General features: G+C 38.7%; 1 protein-coding gene across 3 annotated transcripts in view; it reads left to right on the forward strand.

Moving 5' to 3' along the window:
• Positions 1–18,303, forward strand: part of march4 (membrane-associated ring finger (C3HC4) 4) — a 48,944-nt gene extending 30,641 nt beyond the window's left edge. For all 3 annotated transcript variants that reach the window (XM_034185960.1, XM_034185961.1, XM_034185959.1), the window contains 3 exons: positions 12,196–12,351; positions 13,145–13,337; positions 17,706–18,303. In XM_034185960.1, the coding sequence (XP_034041851.1) occupies positions 12,196–12,351; positions 13,145–13,337; positions 17,706–18,127 (771 nt within the window). In that variant the 3' untranslated portion in view covers positions 18,128–18,303. The remainder of the gene's footprint in view (positions 1–12,195; positions 12,352–13,144; positions 13,338–17,705) is intronic.
• Positions 18,304–22,689: the final 4,386 nt, after the last annotated feature.

The following is a 22,689-nucleotide window of genomic DNA, read 5'->3' on the forward strand; positions in this document are numbered from 1 at the left end:
TTTTACATGAGGATCGTTCAATATCAATACCAGCGTTGGTATCAATATTATCGATATTAGGATTGATCCGCCCACCTCGACTATGGAGTTAAATTTGTCTCATTAATACCAGCAAATGCACAGAGGGTGATCTACAAATATTCCTTGATTTGCATAACTTCCGCTTTTGTCAAAAGCTCATGTACATGCACACGCAAAGCCTCTTGCAGACGCTGTTAAAACATAAATCTTGTTTTTGATTGATTTATAGAGGGGCTTTATTGAATATGTAGAAATTGTATGTAAGACAACAGGATCTTAATATTTAATTAAACAAATGCAAATTATAAAGAACACAACGCTCATACGGCTGAGGGTATTTTAGCATTGCTTTTTTTTTTTTACTTGGAGCCCTCCGCCTGCCACCTATAAGAAAGCTGCGCTGCCCCCAGCCCAAACACAAGTGTAGATACACACATGCATGCACACTTGCATGCATGCATACATGCACACACAAACACACGCATTCATACATACACACAAATGCCTGAAGCACACATGCACGCACATATGGATGCACGCACATCCACATGCATGCAAACACGCACACGCATACAATCACACATGTACACAAGCATGCAAACACACATCAAAGGATAAAGTGATTTTATTTTTTGGCAAAAATTAATTTTACATGTTTAAATTAATTAAACATGGTAGATTACATTAGATTAGATATAACGTTATTGATCCCTTGGGAAGACTCCCTCAGGAAATTGATTTTCCAGCAGCATTGTATAGCAGAACACAGGGTAAGAAGCACACAGAGTAGCAAATGCAAAAGTAAAAAAAGAAAAATACTATGCAATATAAATAAACAAGATAAATACCAGACATACTGATCAATACTGGTTGACTGGCTACTACTGTACAGTATACACTAGTATTGTATATACGAATATATGCATGTTTTAAATGAACTTTGATTGTCTAGTAAACATGTACATGTGCTCTTCTAATTTTGTGAACTTCAGAGTTCACAAATCCTTGTGTCCCATCTGAGATTCCTCCAACCCAAGGTGGGAAATGAGGGCATTTACAGTGAAGAGGTAATAAAAAAGAAGCATGATGTAGTATAAAACATGTTTGTTTTGTTTTTTTTGTTTTTTTCCTCCTTCTTTTCCATGTTGCTTTTTTCCCCACCCAGGCAGCACATTTACGGTATCATTTCATGGTCATTGCTTTCTGTATAGACAGTAATCTCTTTGTTTCACCAACTAATTACTCCAGCGGCAATTTTGTGCATCATTCCACCTCTGAGATCAGATGTTCTAATTATTACTGACGTGGGGCCAGTTTATGATATTGGGAGATCAGGCCTCATTCTTGTTATTTCTTGAAAAAAAAAACCTCTCCACAGATAGGCAGCAGGCTCTGTAATGCATACAAAGTAGCAATGTTAAAATTTGCAGTATTTCCCCCAGCCTCCTCCATCTCATCTCTTCGATGCTTTCCTCAGACTATTCAATAGCACTTGATTTCGTGCCATCTTTTCATTATGCAAGTTCTTATCTATCACCAGCCTTCCTTTTCCTGTCGCCCCTGCTGTTGGTTTGGGTGGAATCCAGATATGGATCTGCTGAGGTGTAAACGGGTACAAGGAGAATGCAGCGCCGACGGAAAAAGAGAGATGAGTGGACTGTGCACGTGTCCACTGCATGATAGAGGTGACGCGGACACAAGTTATCCTCTATTCTGCCTTCGCGTCGGGGATGTCACGTAAAGCGAGGCAGCCTGTATCTGATCTGACAGTCCACTTCCAAAACACTTCCATCCCAAAAGGCTGCGACGCATCTCGGAGCGAGAGGCGGTTTTCCTCAAGTTCCACATGAAAGGCGGCCTTTCATGATTTGATGAATACAACATGAAATTGTTTAATACGTATGTCTGTGTAATCCGGGCCAATCGAGTTGATGTTGGTTTCTTTGGTGTGGTTTTATTGGCGGCACACTTAGAGGAGTCACATCGTCTTCTGTCAAATCAGTGCAACTCTACTGGAGTTAAACTGTATCCAGACAGTAGGAATGAAGTGCTGAGCTGATAAAAGATGAAGTAACACAAATTCAGGATATTCATCTAATTTTTATTCACACACACACACACACACATATACACACACACATATATATATATATATATATATATATATATATATATATATATATATATATATATATATATATATATATATAGTTACCTTGATATACATTTCAGTCTGTTTGCTCTCAATTCTTTTAAATGAAAGGTGAGTGAGCGCCTTTACAGAAAGTCTCCGGCTCGCATGCACAGAGTCTTTGATTTATTCAAGGTTGCACTTCCAGACTTGTTCTTGACCTCATCGGTGAAAAACTCAACCGAGAGAAATCCCTCTGCTGCATCTTCAGATCATAGTGAGGAAATAACCATGAACTACCCCGACTGGTAGAATTTAGAAATAAAAAAGAAGGAGAGAAAAGCAACGTTATAATTCCCCTGTGCGAGGGATCTTTTGCTAAAATGTCACAGACTGTTACGCTGAAGCTCCCTTTGGGGGTGGACGCTTGTACCATCCCCATCCAAGCTCCATCCGTGCGTTGGGAATCCTTGCTGCTCCCAAATCATTACACCGATAATGCACTCGGCAGCCCAATGAGGATCCTCAAGGGGTCAAGTTAAGTATCAATCCTCGTCTCCCTACGTTCATGCATAATGGCGTCTTTGCCATTAGTTGGGAATAGGACATAAATAAGTTATATGGGTTAGCCAGATATTTTGGCCTTGCAGAAGCCTGTAGACAGCAGGTGTGAAGTCATAAACATTAAATTATAAAGCCTAGTTATTCTTTATTAACTGTCGCTGTCGGCCTGATCGTTCCTGTAAAATAAGCGGTGAGCCGAGTGTCTGCCAGCGTACGCTTTATGAGGAATCGTTAAATGAATCTGAAATTGCATCAGCGGTTCCATCTAACTTGTTGAATGCATACAATGAAGATATTTTTCAGATGAGTGAAAAAGGCTTTTGGGCTGATTGTCAGTGACAAAATTAGCTTCTATTTCATGTCCTAGGGAGCCAGTTTATTATCCCACAGTCTGCACCTCACCTTAATGATGTTCAGCTGTATCGATTCGATGCCCCTAAGTAATGTGGACGACCTTTCTCTAATTTAGTTTCATGTCATTATATATGTTGCCAGTGGTTCAGCTTTTATATTGCGAAAAGATACAATGGGATGGAGTGTGTGTCACAGTGAAATGAAATAATACAGCAAACACAATTAAACTCAATTAAACACGTAGGGCACGCTTCTATGATGGCTTTTTGTTCCACGTGAATGAATGCTGCTGTTTGACTAATAATATGACATTTACTTGTCGCGGTCTGGTTGTGTGGGCTGCAATGCCACATTTGTTGCCCCACATTTTTGCTCTTTCTCCAGCCTTGGATCATGGTCTCAACTCTTGGCTCCAATCGGGACTGTCACAGTGAGTGGTTCGAGTCCCACTGGACATGGCAGAAGTGTTCTGGTGCTCCTGCCAATACACTCCCACCACGACCATCTGTAGATGGGCTTTTTTCTCCCGTATCAGCCTTCTCCTACTTCCTCCCCCCCCCCCCCCCCCCCCTTCTTGTGTCCTGTAGTGCCCTGCCGTCTGTCAGACGTCAGGACAATGATGGCGAGGACATGGTCTGGAGGCTGACTGTTGTCTCTGTCTCTCCCTGCTATGATGTGTTGATGGGACAACTCAATACCTCAGCTTCGAGGGTCCAAGCACTTTATTATACGAGAAGATTTTTGATGAATTTATTTTTCTTTCACTGTGGGCTTTTGTTCAATTCCATTTTGATTAATGCAGCTCTTTCCAAGGATGTCCTGCTTTGAAGGGGGCTTGATGGCCTAGTAGGGGAGGTGATGGTCTAGTGGTTAAAGCGTTGGGCTTGAGACCAGAGGATCCTCAGTTCAAATCCCAGCCTGACTGGAAAATCACTAAGGGCCCTTGGGCAAGGTCCTTAATCCCCTAGTTGCTCCTGGTGTGTAGTGGGCACCTTGTATGGCAGCACCGTCACATCGGGGTGAATGTGGGGCATTATTTTTAAAGCACTTTGAGTGTCTGATGTTGATGGAAAAGCGAAATATAAATGCAGCCCATTTCCATTTACCATTTATTTGAATTTCAAAAGTCCCAGATTCCTTTACTTTGGTACCCAAAAAGGATAGTGAGGCTTTTAGGTCCATATGACACGGCTGCATTTAAATAAGCTGAGGGCACAGGATAGAAGAGAATATAACAATTTTGCTAGTGTCCTTGAATCCATGCAAAGATTGAGGAGTAATTGATTTGAAAGTCTTTTTCATACTGGTTAATGAAGAGTTCAGTTTCTTCTCTTTATGAAGTGTGGCTGAGAATACTGCTCGTAAATTAAACATGGAACATATGACCAATTTTAGCTTTTCTGTTGAGTTGAAGAGATTCATAGTATTTATGTGATGCATTCATATTTATTTATTCTAGTTATGGCAACCAGTTACAAAGAAAATGGTTATTTAAATGGCAAAACATGCAATTAATTGTAACAGTTTGTTACAATATGCTTTTTCCATTTAAACAGCAAAGTCTACACAAATTGCCCAGTGGTCTTTCCCAAAACTTGTCAAAGCCAGATGGATCACCTGAAAATACAGTAGGCCCTGTCTGTGCACAGTGCAATGCAACTGGCGTTACTTGTTTTCATCTAACACATTTGTCACTGTCACTGTCACGCCAGCACCCATTTTCCTTTGACACCAAATGCATTTGCTCTCATCTGCGCACTTATAAAGTTTAGCGCAGTGACTTTATATGCAGTACTCAGATTTACATGACATAATTTGCTTCACAACACATGTCCACTCTGCACACAGTGATGCTGAACCAAACTGAACACAAAAATAATATACTTTTATTTTAGCAATACTTTTCTTTTATGAGGTTGCAAACACCAATCACACATTCCAACCTTATAACAGACAAAGAATGATCACAACTGTGTCACAGTGCACAGACAGAGTGCACAACAATGAAAGATAGATCAAGAGCTCTTATTGTACCTTTAAAAGTTCTTCATACAATAAGTCTTGGTGGTATCCATCTCAAAGTCTAGCTGACACTCTTCACACATGTGTTAAAGAATGCAATATTCAGATAGGCATTTTTCCACCTGTCAAAGCAGTTTCCAACATTATGTGTCTGTTTTTTAATGTGCACATGTGCATGTACTTGCCCTGCCTGTACAGATTTGTTTCCTTACCAAAACTCTTTCCCACCACATCTGGTCAGCATCATAATACTGTACGCCTTGCATACTTCAATTTAAAGGGGATGACAGGTGACATTGTGATTGTTTGATGTTGTGCTGACAAAACACCCACAACACACCCTTGCATAATATGGAGCATTAATCTGGCCCCTTTGGGCCCACTGTTCAGAATATGTACTCTATAGATAGCAATGTGTGCTCAAACATGCACTAAATGGATTTGCACCATGCACGCCTGTTTGCAAGGCACTCAACTGCTCAGCGGGAGCAACTTAGGGAGCAACTAGGGATTAATGACATAGCTCAAGGCCTTAGTGATTTTCCTGTCTGGTTTGGGAATTAAACCCATGGTTTTAAGGTCACATGCCCACTATTCTAACCTTTCAGGATCCTATCCTCACAAAAAAAGGAAAAGCAGCTGAAACGTGCACCACCTCAATTAAATGCCAGGTCTTATTTACAACTTAGCCAAAAAGCCAGACAGAGAAGCTTCACTTTCATTCTTTTTCTTTTACAAGTCAGAAAAAAATGTCAGCTGCAAACACACGGACCAGGCAGGGCAGGCAAAGAAGAAGAAGAAGAAAAAAAAAAACCAAGGACCTTTTATCATCAGTGTATATGTTTCTACAAACTTAAATAAAATTTTCTTTTTTAACCACCACATATGAATATTTCTGTTCAACTCCACTGCCTGTACAGCACTGTTAGGAAAATGTCAGTATGTATAACAGTTTTCAACTTTTTGATGTTTCTGTTTTCGCTGTCAAGTGAGATGGATGACTGACAGCTGTGTGCAAGGGAAAGCTTTCTTTTTTGACATTATATTCACTGTAACATGATGCCAACCTGTGTGCTGCTTGTCTGTGCATATAGATAGATAGATAGATTAGAGCTGAATACTAATCGAGTTAATCGATTAAAATCGATGATTAAATAGTTGTCAACTAATTTAGTCATCGATTAGTTGCTAAATAACTTTGTTTTACCGCAAATGTTTCGTTTCTTCCATATAATCAACCGAGCTTTGCTTTGAATCTTGAACCAATGGAGTGCTTCGAGCTGCTGCTTCGTTGGTTTCATTTGTTTTATTTCGCTTTATCTTCATTTTTCCCCACTAAAACCCTAAAGAGCATATGTCTGTGAGGAATATTTACCTTTTTTATGTTAAATTGACCTGTTATGATCTTCTGAAACAGTTGATAAATGTATTTTATGCTAATGCTAACGCGTTAGCAGGTCTATATATTTTCAATGTTAAAGTTAGCAATAAGCTGCTGGCATTTCAGCATGTTTGTGCATTTGTTTTCTGTATAATAATTAATGGCTCATTGTTTGTTGTCGTAAAAGAGTCAAATGTATTGCAAATTATAATATTTTTAATGTATTTTTATTTATATATTAATAATAATAGCAATAATAATATAGTAATAATAACTAATAATGCTACAATACAGTTTTAGAGAAAGAGACATGAGTCACATGTGTCATTGTGAAATTACCACATAGTTTACAAGTTATACAGAGAATGTTGCACATATAATGAGTCAGGCTACAGTTTTTGATTTAGGTTTTATGGTTAACTGGTTATGCTAATTGCTCATTTGCAGCAACAAAAATACCTCTTTTTTCACCATATATTTTATAACATTTATATGTTTCAATGTTGTTTTATGGCAACTCAGCACTTTGATAAAGCAATGCCATTTGAAATAATTATTTTTGTTCTTTATTATAAACTGTTTTATTCTTTATTATTTTATATTTCAACAGCCAAGGGACATTTGACGATTTGTTGATTTTCAAGTATTTTAAGTTTTCAAATAATATCTGTTGTTAAATAAAGTGATGGAAGGAGAGAAAAATTGTTTCCCTGGCACATTTTTTAAAAATTCCCTGCTAATCCGATTAATCGATTAATCGTGTCGAAACCCAATCAGATTAATCGATAATCCTAATAATCGTTTGTTGCAGCCCTAAGATAGATAGACAGATAGATAGACTGACTGACACAGGGAACATATACAGTGTCTCAACAGTGCAGTTGGGTAGCATGTGTTGTCCTTTAACCATAGGGTCAAGGGTTTGATCCCAGCTATCTGTCAAACTCACCTTGAGCAAGGTAGTGAAGTCCTGCTGCACACCTTGCATAGAAGCTTCTGTCATCAGTTTGTGAATGTGATTGTCTGCCAAATGTCTAAGTGTAAGGTGCACTGCACTGCTACTGTACCTAGAGATGGATCCCCACCCTATAACAGTCTGTGAAATCAATACAGTTGATGCAAGTACTAAAATATCTGCATATATAACATGATTAACATCATCCATTAGACTGCTGTAGCTGAGTTATACATTTTTCAAATATCACACAAGAGACTTCAGTGCTCAAGGTCTGTGTGAAATTATAGGCATTTAAGAAGTCATTAACATCCTGAGTCGTCAAGGTCACAGGACAGTTTTGTGAAAATGATTAATGTCACTTGAGCTGGAGTGATACCGCGGGGGAAAGATGACATCACTGAACCCACAGACGTATAGCTTTAATCAGTTTATTGGGTCATGCAGGGCAGTGGTCTAAAATGTTTAAAGCTTTTGTGAGAAGTCATCACACCACAGTGAAAATGGAACTGAATACACATGCATGGTTAAAATGTGAATGAATTTTAAACACCATGTGTGTGGTGACACATTTATCCTGCGTTTAAGTATTTCTTGTGTGCATCCTCTAAACTTAACAGTCCAAAATAATTCAGTGTTAAACTGCCACCCGGTGGATTGATTTTTTTTTCCATCCTTAAGGTCCTTTATCCCCCTAGTTGCTCCCGGTGTGTAGTGAGTGCCTTGCACGGCAGCACCCTGACATCTCTGTCAGTGGGTGAATGTGAGGCATAATTGTAAAGCGCTTCGAGCTTCTGATGCATATAGAAAAGTGCTATATAAATGCAGTCTATTTGGCATAAAAAAATTTCTTTGCCACCACTATGATTTCATTCCTTAGCATTTAGATAAGAGATTCATATTATGACACTGCCAATATCATCAAAATTCTTGCTGTCTGGAAACAATTTAGAATTTCAACCCCTGAGGGGGAGAAATGCAACAGATCAGATGGTATGACCAACATTTGGTAGATCTGAAAGTGATTTACAATAAATCTTATGGATGTTAGTGTAAGATGGGTCACAGGTAATCTCAAAACCTCATGCATGCGCACACGCACTCCCTCCTGTAGCTAGTCTGCATGACGGCGATAAAGGAAAAGACAATATTCACTATGGAATTTCCCCCCAGATAAATTTGTCCTCTTTGTTAAAATGAGATGTAATTTTTGCAACATGTTACAAAAATAAAATAACATCATAATCCTTGGATTTCGGTAAAAACTAAATTTTCTCAGTTTTGTGAAATTTGAAAGGCTCTATAGCTTTAAGTTTCATGTTAGGTATACAGTCAAGCGTGAACCAACACACACATACCACATTGTGTTATGCTGCATGTTTGAAATGTTTTTGTACTTTAGTACTATAAATATGTTTGTTTGTAGAACATCTAATTTAGCTGTCCACTCCAAAACAAGAGCTGTCTAGCTGATTGAAATGAGACAGAGCTGCCACTGAATATTACAAATCATTACTGGTATAAATTTGTGGTTGAGCTGTTGGAGTGCAGTTGGCCAAAATATTTACATAGTTTGGTTTGGCAGCACAGTGGCTTAGTGGTTGGCACTGTTGCCTCACAGCAAGAAGGTCATGGGTTCGATTCCCACCTGTGGCCATTCTGTGTGGAGTTTGCATGTTCTCCCCGTGTTTGCGCATGTTTCCTTTGGGTGCTCTGGTTTCCTCCCACATTTAAAAGACTTGTACTGTACCTTATTGGTCCGAATATAAAAAGGCCCTGATTATAAGATGCCCCCCTTGTCTGTTCAAGACATGTTTTTGTAAAAAAAAAAAATACCAGTAAAAATCGAGTTTTTGAACAACAACAACAAAACAAACTGATTGTATTTGAAAATAATGCTAATAAAACTACACTGAGAAAGAAAAACAGGCTGGATTGCATAAAGAAGTCATACAATAAACATTAAAAACGGGTCTCCATTGGCTCCTCAGATCCTCATGTCAGCCAGTCAGTCATTTCTCCACAGGAGGAAATTTCTGTGCATACAGGACTTTATAATTAAGTAAAACCCAAAAGTTCCACAGAAATGCCCGTGTGTTGATGAGGAAAACAACTATGGAGATCTCAAAACAGTTTAAAATAGTTAATTTCTTTTTTTTTTTTTGTACAGAAACAGACTGAAAAGTCTGAAGAAATATAATAAGGCCCTCCCAGACCTGTCGCTGGGTGCTTGGACCTGAAAGAGGAGTTGCCACATAACTGCTACTGGACAAGAGCTGCTTCATATCAGCAGCAGCAGTCAGTGCAGGAGTTAGTGCAGAGTGCAGTGCACTCTGCCACACACTGTAAAAAAACAGTTGTTTTTACAGGAAAATGCTGACAGCTGTGGTTACCAGGGAATTCCTATAAAAAATACAGCAGCACAGTAGATAACTTTACAGACATAATATGTAAATGGATTTACAGTGAATGAACCACAGCTGACTCACATTAAAAAACTGTTAAATCTACAAAAAAAGAGAGCATAGTCTGAGTATCGTATCCCATTAAAAAAAAAAAAAAAAAACAAAGCATGCAAGAATTATGACTGAACAGAAGTACTTAGACTAGCAATAATAATTTCTTATAGGCCTACTCCCTACTCTACAAGCTGCAAATAGCCTACCTGTAGCCTATAGGCCTACCCGAATTTGCATCGTTTCATCAATCATGTTAAAGTTAGGCTACAGCATAAACTTGTAAAGTGACTTACATATAATTCTTGTATTTTTAAAAACAACTGGCTGAAACTATAGGTTTTACAATGTTTGCATGTCAATTTACCACAATTGTGTTGTAATGAGTATTACAGTATTTCTCAGTTTTTGTTACAAATAGTTGTAGTTTCAACAAATACATTTGATTAGAATCACATATTGTTGTTGTACATCTAACAAAAACATTCTGTTTAATACTTTACAAAAGTCCACTGTGATTGAAACAAAAAATATGTGTTTTTGGGTTTACAATACATTTCTGTAGTGATTTTACATTGTTTTTATGTAAATTTCACGGCATTTTTTACAGTGCAGGAATAACAGCAGTAAACTGCAAATAATGGCAAATAATTGGGATTTATTGTCTTATTTGAGAATGTTTTATGTTTTTGCTAAAGTTTGTAGATGAGTGATTGAGCTTTCTCTTATCGTGCACCTGTTCTGTAGAATGATCTCCTGGCATCGATAAAACAGTTAGATTCTGTAGAGACTTTCAAGTCCAGACTTAAGACGCACTTATTTTCTGTTTCGTATGGCTAGCATACTGGCATAGTATGTTATTATGCTTTTTACCCTTTTAACCCCTTAACGCCCGACTTTATATAGCTGTATATAAAAAAATGTTTTGTGTGTGTTTTTGCCTTTAAGTAGATGGTAAATAATGCTGAGATTATTAATTTCACTTTTGCATAAAAACTAGATAGTAATATTGGGTATTCTAGTAATGACTTTATATTATAATGTTATAATAATAATGATGGTATGTTGCAAATTTGTGACAACAGGCATACAGGTCAATGTGGTAAGTTGCATATTTGAGTCAGAGATTTTAGCATATATGCGACGATGGGCGTTAAGGGGTTAAATTAATTTTATTAATAAATGGAACAGGCCATGGTCTTAACTTTAGCTAAAGTCTGTGGCCAGCAATCACCTTAGTATTTCTTCTATTTTTCTTGTTGCTTAATGCTGACAAATTATACTTTGTTGTCTCTCTGCCACCTGATTCTCTGTCTGTTTGAGGTGCAGCTCTGTCCAGAAGTGGGAGTGGGAGTTTTTTCTTACCACTGTTGCCTGTGTGCTTGCTGTAGGGGTTGGTAAGGTTAGACCTTAATTGTTTGAAGCGCCTTGAGGCAGCTTTGTTGTGATTCGGTGCTATATAAACAAAATAAATTCAATGAAAAATGAGATAAATTGAATTGTGGTGTTGCAATGCAGAGAAGCAAAATGTTTGGTACCACACTCGCAGAAATATTTAACCCTAACTTTTAAGATTTATGTAATTTTATTACATGACAAATTCCCATTTACTTTTTTTTAGATAATTTTAATACAAACCTACCAAATAAACCTTACATGATGCATATTCATTACTGTAATAAATTCTATTTATTTGAAATGCATAATCCTCAGGTTTATGTATTTAGTATCAATAAAATATAATTACTCAAAATCAATAATAATGACAGTATTTACTTAAAATACATAAAGTATATAGTTTGAATTGCATAATAATTATGTCACCTATGCCATTTATCTTGTATAAGTAACATAATTATTATGCAATTCAAACAATCTATGCATTTTAAATAAATACTGTCATTATTATTGATTTTGAGTAATTATATTTTATTAATACTAAATACATAAAGCTGAGGATTATGCATTTCAAATACATAGGATTTATTACAGTAATGAATATGCATCATGTAAGGTTTATTTGGTAGGTTTGTGTTAAAATTATCTAAAAAATTAAATGGGAATTTGTCATGTAATAAAATTACATAAATCTTAAACATTAGGGTTAAATATTTCTGTGAGTGCATGAGTGTAAACTGCACCTCACAGCATGACCTTTTCCAGGTCTTAGCTGTTGTGGGTGGTTATTAATAAAAAATAGTTTAAAATGGTGAAGTGTAATCTGTGATTAGAAACTGACTCCAGATTCTTCAGTTGTGTTTCCAGGAACACCATATTTGGGCTTTTGACCACCTGTGTTTTATTGCTACAGGGGGAGCTGCTGAGTCCTTGTCGGTGCAGCGGGTCGGTACGCTGCACCCACCAGCCCTGCCTCATCAAGTGGATCAGTGAAAGAGGTTCTTGGGCCTGTGAGCTCTGCTACTACAAATATCAAGTCATAGCCATCAGTACCAAGAACCCACTGCAGGTGAGTGTTCAGTGTGAAGGTCAGTGGTGTGGTACTGATTTCTAAAAATGCGACGAGGCAGTGTTTCATCACTCTGTGTGAAAGAAAACAACATGATCAAAAAGTCAAAGCCCCCGTGTGAAAGTGCTTCTTTTGCCATCTAATTAGAAGTGCTGTCACTGGGACGGCTTGATAACCTCAGGCCTTTTTCTTATGGGTCTCATTTGAATGCAATTTTGATTTTCACATCTTAATTTCTGTTTAGAAAGAAAAGCACATAAAACACCATTTTCAGCATTTTTATCATTTCATTTACAGCAACTGCATTTCATAAATTGAGGACTAGAGCTGAAGAATCGGCACTGCTTTGTGGATCAAAACAACTTTTCCCCTATTCAGCAGAGATTCAAGCAACTTTTCTCTTGGTTTCAGACTTTGGTGATATAATTTGTACATGCGGGAGCAGGCATCAAGTTTTTTTTTTTTTTTAACCAGAGGCACTTCTTCTTCTCAAGCTCTCAATCATAAAAGATGCCTCTTTATTTTTTTTAAATTTGCATTATACGTAGTTTTTAGTTTCACTGCAGCAGTTTAATATTCTAATTACAAACCTGATTAACAGTGTGAATGTTTTGATTGCCGTTTTATTTTAGGTGGTAACTGTATCACATGACTGTGTGTCTGTGTCTTGAAGAATATGTGCATTCCAAATGTGATGCCACCCCCCCTCCCCGCCAACCTCTCTAATAAAAGGGTCAAAGACAAATTAACATGAAGTGTAAAGTATTATTATGCGCTGTGTGTCTTTGCTCAGTGGCAGGCCATCTCCCTGACCGTGATAGAGAAGGTGCAGATCGCTGCAGCCATCTTGGGCTCCCTGTTCCTCATGGCCAGTATCTCCTGGCTGGTGTGGTCGTCTTTTAGCCCGTCGGCACGCTGGCAGCGCCAAGACCTGCTTTTTCAGATTTGCTACGGCATGTACGGCTTCATGGATGTCGTCTGCATTGGTGAGGCGCCAAACGTCAGCATGAATTATCACATGTCTGACTGGTTCTTGCTGATATAACTGCCAAAAGAGGGTGTGTGTGTGTGTGTGTGTGTGTGTGTGTGTGTGTGTGTGGTGTGTGTGTGTGTGTGTGTGTGTGTGTGTGTGTGTGTGTGTGTGTGTGTGTGTGTGTGTGTGTGTGTGTGTGTGTGTGTGTGTGTGTGTGTGTGTGTGTGTGTGTCTTTAATCACCCATTTAAACTATATAATATTCTTTCCTCCAACAAACTGTATTGAGTTTTGAGTGAGACATTGGGCTGATAACAACATTACTGTTGCCCAGATTAGAAATAAGGGGTGAATATAGGAAGCAGTAAGTCCTGTATAGGCCCTGAGTTTCATTGGCGCAAATGCTCATCCCCAGATTCTGTAGCATGAAGCAGATGAGAGTCCACAAATCCCCTTGGGCAGGATGCCGGTTCATCGCAGGTTACTTCCCCAGCCGAGGCTGGTACCCATTTATAGCTGGGTGGGTAGAAACAATGCAGATGAAGGATTCTGTCCAAGGACCAGTTTATCTTAACAAAGACAAAAAAAAAAGAAAAAGATTATATTAGTTGTAAAATGTATGAAAAGTAATGCACAAAAATGTGTGCGTATCCCACATATGTGTCATTCACAAGGCGACAATGATGTCATGGAAACACAATGGTGGATCTTTTTTTACTGAAAAAAAGGTGAAAATTCATCATCTTCTTCTTCTTCTTCTTCTTATTATTATTATTATTATTATTATTATTATCACCCTAAGACTAACATGCAAAAAGACAAGAAGACATACCTTACTGAATTTTCATGCATTTCTGAAAGCTACACACAGCTCTGCACTTTTTCCACATTTTGTTATGTTACAGCCTTATTCCAAAATGGATGAACTTAATTTTTTCCTAAAAATTCGACACACAATACCCCATAATGACAATGCGATAAAGTTTTCTTTTTTTTTCAAGATCTTTGCAAATTTATTTAAAAAAAAAACTAAGCAATCACATGTACATAAGTATTCACAGCCTTTGCCATGAAGCTCAAAATGAAGCTCAGGTGCATCCTGTTTCCATTGATCATCCTTGAGATGTTTCTACAGCTTAATTGGAGTCCACCTGGGGTAAATTCAGTTGACTGAACATTATTTGGAAATACACACACCTGTCTACATATAAGTTCCCGCAGTTGACAGTGCATGTTGGAGCACAAAGCGAGCATGAAGTCAAAGGAATTGTCTGTAGACCTGTGAGATTTCTGCTGCTTTGAAGGTCCCATTGAGCACAGTGGCCTCCATCATCTGTAAATGGAAGAAGTTCAGATCCACCAGGACTCTGGATGCCCATCTAAACTGAGTGATCAGGGAAGAAGGGCCTTAGCCAGGGAGGTGGCCAAGCGCTCCAGCATATTCCTCTGTGGAGAGAGGAGAACCTTCCAGAAAGGCAATCATCTCTGTAGCAATCAGGGCTATATGGTAGAGTGGCCAGACTGAAGCTACACCTTAGTAAAAGGCACATGGCAGCCAACCTGGAGTTTACCAAAAGTCACTTAAAGGAGTCTCAGACCATGAGAAACAAAATTCTCTGGTCTGATGAGACAAAGACTGAAGTCCTTGGTGTGAATGCCAGGCATTATGTTTGGAGGAAACCAGGCACCATCCATACAGTGAAGCATGGTGGTGGCAGCATCATGCTGTGGGGATGTTTTTTCAGCAGCAGGAACTGGGAGACTAGTCAGGATTGAGAGAAAGATGAATGCAGCAATGTACAGAGACATCCTGGATGAAAACCTGTTCCAAACGCTCTTGACCTCAGACTGGGGTGACAGTTCATTTTTCAGCAGGACAATGACCGACTTCAGGACAACTCTGTGAATGTCCTTGAGTCGCCCAGCCAGAGCCCAGACCTGAATCCAATTGAGCATCTCTGGAGAGATCTGAAAATGGCTGTGCACCGATACTCCCCATCCAATTTGATGGAGCTTGAGAGGTGCTGCAAAGAGGAATGGTCAAAACTGCCCAAAGATAGGTGCACCAAGCTTGTGGCATCATATTCAAGAAGGCTTGAGGCTGTAATTGCTGCCAAAGTTATATTAACAATTGAGCAACGTGTGTGAATACTTATGTACATATGATTTCTTAGATTTTTTTTAATAAATTTGCAAAAATTTCAACAAACCTTTTTCATGATGTTATTATGGGGTGTTGTGAGTAGAATTTTAAGGGAGAAAATGAATTTACTCCATTTTGGAATAAGGCTGGAACATAACAAAATGTGGAAAAAGTGGAGCGCTGTGAATACTTTCCTGGTGCACTGTAAATGCGAAATACATTTTGTGCATGCCTGTGGAAGTGTGAAGGAATATGTCCAAAATACCACCCTCAGCTTTTTGTATGATGCTTATCATTAGAATATGTTATAAAGGACACAGACAGGTAGCATGACTGGGAAGTGAATCCTGGTCTGCATATGGGTAGCCCACTGAGTTATCTGCAACCTATTATTAAAATAATGATAATATGAGGCCAATTATGAAGTGCAAATAATAGACAAAAGATGTTTTAAGTCTTGATTTAAATTATTCAAATTAATTTGACACCAAAAATACCAGATTACTGACATAGGATCACAGAGTAATGATGTGCCTCGACCCCACTGAACATGTGACGGCACATAAGGATCAATAAATGTGTCAACTATTTTGAGTTTGTGAGGTCTGTACAACAACACAGGCAGGACAAATGTCCAATCTACAACTTTATGACATCCACCTCCACTGCTGACATCACTTCTCTCCTGCTGCTGTGACTGACACACAAATTGAAGGATATTACAATGACCGAATCAGTCAGCAAGGCACTGGTTTCTGAAACCGATTGGTTTTGTTAATCCAAAAAAACGCTTTCAAATTTTTCAAATATGGAAACTGAAAGAACTTCGATTTGCAATGGACTATACAAAGTTATGCTAAACACATTAAATTGTTCTGTTGGATATTTTGGTCAGTATGTAATTGTTTTTGCAACTCCATATACACAACTTAAAGATCTCATTGAGTTTATATTGACATGTGTACCATTTTGGAGCTATATAAGCTCATTAATAGGCGATAATAGACCTGAGGTTACAGATGTTAAGCAAAATTGTGTACACAATTGGCCTGAACAATTTACACTAATGACAATCAATACCACACCACATGGTCAGCACTATCCAATCAATACTGAGTCTGAGTCTGTGCACTCTGTTACTTTCATGTTTTATGAATGCGTTTGTAATGCAGTGAAGAACTGTTGAAGCAATGAGTCAAAGCTCATCCAGTCAGTTAAAACCAGCCACTGAAGCACTTCAAAGAGTCTTCCTGTCCTGAAGTGGTTTTCATTGCACAATTTCCACATAATAATCACCAAAGGTAGGTAAACATTTGAAATGGCGCTGTAGCATTTTCATCTCCTGAAATCATGTGGGTGTGTTAATTGAAACTCCATCTGATGTCAGCTCGCTGTATTCCTCTTGAGCCCGGCTGCTCACGTATTTTGGCTGACTGTGTGACGGCACCTCACGTTAATAATAAAACTCCTAACTGTCACGGCTACAGACGGCACGATGAGAGGAAGAGGAGATTGATTGTCTCCGGTTTAGTCGGAGGAATTGACTGTGAAGTCATTAACTGTGCACTTTACACAGATTAACTTGTCACTTGGCAGACATTAGAGCAAAGACTTTAATTTTTTCTCATCTGCTGACAAAGACGAAGCAGACAAAAAAAAAAAAACTGAGCAGGAGAGACGGGATTTCTCTTTTTCATCATTAAAATCTGTAAATATAGAGCAGGTTGGAATAGCTGCCTATGTGTCCGGCAGTGTCGTCACTGTGATTATTTAATTACAAAGACGGGGAATAAGGGAACACTTTAAAGTAATGTCAGTATGATTAAAAACGTGTTTTATTGTGGAACACGCTACTCTTGCTAAAGATTGATTTCAATTTTCCAGCTACTGAGTTCAGAGAACTCAAATCAATATGCAATTTTGAACCGTGATAAGATGTTATCGAAGAACCCCAGACAACAAATGTGTCATTTTCTTTTACCTAAAAGAAAAATCTGTGTGTATTACAGTGTCATACAATGTGCTACGTCTAAACTGTGTGTACAGATTGAACATTTTGTTCTTAGGGTTATGGTTCCATGCTTAAATGAGGAGCTGCTTTCACCCCACACTAATACTTTTTGGTGCTTTTCCTCTTTTTAACAGCACTGACTCTACCACTGCAGTGTTATACATCACTCTGAGGTATCATTAATGCTGTTGTCACTCTGATGTCTAATTCATGTTTTTATTTCCACAGCGCTCATTGTGCACGAGGGACCCTCCGTATTTCGCATCTTCCACCGCTGGCAAGCTGTGAACCAGCAATGGAAGGTTCTGAATTATGATAAGTCCACGGACAGTGATGACCTGAAGGAAGCCACTGGGGACAGAACTCTCTCTCAGCCCAATCAGGGCTTTCAGACTGGAGTTGAGGTGTCCACCTCCACCTCCTCGCTCATGGTGGTGGCCTCCACGGCCGCTGGCTCTACATCTACAACAGTGGTGGCACCTTTAGGAGGACTGGGCACACATGTTGACCCCAGCAATGACAGCACAGTACCAGACCAACACTGTTCCTACAACATCCTCCAGCTCCTGAGCCATCTGAGGCAGCCGGAGGCCCGGAACCAACCCAGCAATAGCACACGAGAGCTGGTGATGAGAGTCACGACAGTCTGAAGAGCCATCTGAGGCCTTATCTCACGTGGAGATGAAAGATTTATGAATCGGCTGACAGCTGGAAAGAAAAGTCTTATTGTACTGTAACTGCACAGGTTTAATACAGTGTTCTTGTTTGTTTGGCATCTCTGGTGTTCTGACATGAGTGAATAAAAGTTGAAGTTGTTTGATTTGCAGAACTGGTTCAGAAATAGTTAATGGTGCGCTGTGGGTTTAAAGTATATTGCATGACTGGTGTACCAGCCTGAATAATTTAACAACACAGTCAACTAAAAGCCAGATTTTAAAAAATAAATAAATAAAAGGAAAAGGGAAAAAATATGCGTAGAGCAGTGTACTGCATTTCCATTTATTTAATGCCATAATTGAGGAACTGCTTATGTTACAGTTCTAGCTTTTCCATCAAATTATTTGCAAGACACAAGGTTCTATAGACTCTAATATTATGCTTTGTCAGAATCTGAAATGTTACACGGTATTAGACAAAAACAACAATATTCAACTCTGCTCACATCTCAGTATCTGAGAATGTATTTTGGCTGTAAGTTGCTCAGTGACCTAAAGTTCTGATTTGATCTAACTGAACATTTTTCCTGAAGATGATTAGAAACTCCTCTCACTCTTATGCAGGTGAGCAAAAAAAAAAAAAAAAGAAAGTCTATTGAACAGATAAACTTAAACTTAAAGCAACTGTATGTAGATTTAAGGGCGTTCACTCACAGAAGTGGAACATAGCATTTATAACCAAATGTTCATTCGTGCAAAATTTACCTACAGCAACAAATCAATGTGTTTTCATAAGCTTAAAATGGACCCTTCATTTCTACATGGGAGCAGGTCCCCTCATGGAGGCCGCCATGTTGATTTAGTAGCCCAAAGAAACATACTTAGTCCACCTTTTGCATATCGAACCAAGAACAATCCAAGATTTCTGACATCCAGCAATCTGGATCCAGTTCACCTCCAAAATTCAGTGGAATCTTCCATGCCCTAATATCTATCTGTGGTGCAAATTTGGCGAGACTCTGCGAAGTATATGTATATATATTTTTTGACATAATCCAGATCAACTGCAAAATTTAATGGAGTCTTCCATGGCCTAATATCTATCTGTGCTGAAATCTGTACAGTAGTTTTGACATAATCCTATTAACAGACAGACAAATAAATAAATGCCGATGATTTTATTACATCCTTGGCTGACATAAATAAAGAAAAGGGATCAGGGCTTGTTTCATTATGGTAAATGAACTGCATTTATATAGCGACTTTCCATCTGCATCAGACACTCAAAGTGCTTTACAATTATGCCTCACATTCACCCAAACACACACACACCGATCTCAGGGTGCTGCCATGCAAGGAGCTCACTACACATCGGGAGCAACTTGGGAGTTAAGGACCTTGCCCAAGTGCCCTTAGTGATTTTTCCAGGCAGGCTGGGGTTTGAACCGAGGATCCTTTGGTCTCAAGCCCAACGCTTACCCACTAGACCATCACCTCCCATTATGCAATGTGTACTGCGTGCTACTGCAGGCTTATAAGTTTGAGAACGCTCTTTTTTTGTGAAATGGAGGATCATACATATTACTTATCACAACAGAAAGCAAGGGAGCATGAGTCCCCATCTCAAAGCAAAAAATCCGAAGAGAAACAATATTATGACTGAAACATGTCATAATGCAATCAGTAACCTCACCACAAAGAGACTAAATCCAACACACACTGTAGCTTTAAGAGAATGTAAAGAGACATGACAGTAAATACCATTCAACTCATGATGATATAATACTACAGATGAGAAATGATTTTGTATGTTGGAAATACTTTGACACCAAAATTTAAGTCCAAAAATGGCCTTGGGATAGAGCAGGGGGGCTTGCAAAAGAACAGGCCCCCAAAAAATTGCCTGGTTTGCTAGTATTTGTCTGTATTATGGAAGAACATTGTAAAACCAAATCTACAAAAAAAGTGCAGGGTTCTGAACTTAAATTAAATGATAATTAAAAAAAATCTGCATCAGTTTCAGATCTGACAGATACTAAAAAGAGATAATCACGGGGCACGTCTGTTTTTTTGTTTGTTTGTTTTTTTCAATTTAAATGTATTATTTCATGAAAAACATGAGTGAATATTAAGGCAATGTTTCCATGGACACTCATACTCAACCTACAGTTTGCTTAATTAAATATGGCAAAATTTCCATGATCTTGTGCTCAACAGCAGTCTGTCCATTAGGGCCATATTCATGTCTCTCATGCCTCATACAGCCAGGGATTTTACTGTCTCCTGAGTATCACAATCATACATGCTCTTTGATATTTCTACTCGGTCCTCGTTTCATGGCAATGAAAGATTTTTTTTAAGCCCAAGGGACTCTAGAGCTGAGAAGCAAGTTGTGGGAAGGAAGAGACGCTGTTATAAACATCCTCATAGCGGGAGAGGAGTTTGTTGAGATTATACATTTCTCTCTCACAACTTCAACAGGCTGAACGAGAAATTCCAATCCAGATTATTTTTCTGCAACAGCTCATCCTCCAAACATTTTGATGTTCTTAACAAAGCCCAGGTGGGTTAAAGGAGTTCTGCTCGAGTTGCCTTTGAGCCTTTCTCCAACCTGCATTAGGTTAATATCAAGTATCCACATAGTAATTTAGCTGACTACATCAAAAAGCACAATTTACAAAAAGTGCAGTGGCGGCACCAGGAAATGTTCGTTGGGAGGGCTGAGGGGGGGCTGGGGTAAAAGTTGGAAGGGCTCCACAAAATGTCGTCGAAATGAACAATATATAGTAAATTGCTTTATAAATACCAAGGTATATGTTTTAGTCACCTGTGCTCCTCTAAAATGTGGTATCAATGCACACACACATCACTTAGAATGATTGCCGAACAACAATATACAGCTTCTGTATATTCTGTGTTAGTCCATGGCTGCGGCCTACGTGCTTGATGAATCTCTGCTCAAAAAGTAGTTCCCAGATAATTGTAATAATTCCTGTGAGATAATAAGTATATCTCATCTAAATGAATTCTAAAATTTACCAGTAATAAAATTATAAAGATAAGTGAAGTTTTAAGAGTGACCGTAATAAATATGTAGGAAACCTAAATTTTTGGAGTATGGAGTTAATTTTGTCTCATTAATACTTGCAAATGCACAGAGGGTGATTTACAAATATCCTTTGATTTGTACATGTGCTTCTGATCCACAAACACAAATTTCTGATTTGTAACTTGTGTGTGGGTTTTTACAAATAAATGTTTATTTGCCAAACTGAAAATTGGGTTTGTGAAGGGTGATTCAGCATTGGTGGATCACCGAACACACACATTCATCACTTTACGCAATATTGAGACATTCCCAGTGCAAATTCTCCCATTATTGGGAGAATTATTGGGGAGGCTGAGGGGGGCTTGGCTCATTATTGGGGGAGCTTAAGCCCCCCAAGCCCCCCTTGGCGCCGCCACTGAAATAGTGTATTGTCTTTGACTAAACTTCGCATTCTGTTGAGCTGTCAGTATCCTGAGCTATTTTTAAACCGTGAAGTGCTGATATCAATGGATAAGAGATGATGCACGGTGCCGATTTGTAAGGAGCCGTGAGGTTACACAGAGTTCACTATGAATCTGCTTGCCTCACTTCTCTTCACACCTTGTCTCTTTGAATTCACTGCAGTATGCACAGTCCCCACTTTGATACACCCAGCTCATCATCAGTACCACCAACACAACAAGTGGTACCATATACAAGGGATTCTTTACATGTGTAGTCCCTCTTGATTTTTCACAAAATTGAAAAAACTGATGTCATGTAGGAATCTGGTTATTATGAAGCACTTGTATTCTTATGATAATTGGAAAATTACAGTTAATTGCATTTATTTAGTTTTCTCTGGGCCCCTCCCCAATCGGACCAGGAGTGACATGTTTAGCCGCATGTTCTCCTTGAATTGCTGGCTGTCTGAGTGGTGTCCAAAAAATGAGGTGGGCTTCATAGATAATTGGCAAAGCTTCTGGGGAAAACCTGGTCTTGTTAGGAGAGACGGCATCCATCCCACTTTGGATGGAGCAGCTCTCATTTCTAGAAATCTGGCCAATTTTCTTAAATCCTCCAAACCGTTACTATCCAGGGTTGGGACCAGGAAGCAGAGTTGTAGTCTTACACACCTCTCTGCAGCTTCTCTCCCCCTGCCATCCCCTCATTACCCCATCCCCGTAGAGACGGTGCCTGCTCCCAGACCACCAATAACCAGCAAAAATCTATTTAAGCATAAAAATTCAAAAAGAAAAAATAATATAGCACCTTCAACTGCACCACAGACTAAAACAGTTAAATGTGGTCTATTAAACATTAGGTCTCTCTCTTCTAAGTCCCTGTTGGTAAATGATATAATAATTGATCAACATATTGATTTATTCTGCCTTACAGAAACCTGGTTACAGCAGGATGAATATGTTAGTTTAAATGAGTCAACACCCCCGAGTCACACTAACTGCCAGAACGCTCGTAGCACAGGCCGAGGCGGAGGATTAGCAGCAATCTTCCATTCCAGCTTATT

Source organism: Thalassophryne amazonica, chromosome 14, assembly GCF_902500255.1.
Source record: "Thalassophryne amazonica chromosome 14, fThaAma1.1, whole genome shotgun sequence".
NCBI classification, from domain to species: Eukaryota; Metazoa; Chordata; class Actinopteri; order Batrachoidiformes; family Batrachoididae; genus Thalassophryne; species Thalassophryne amazonica.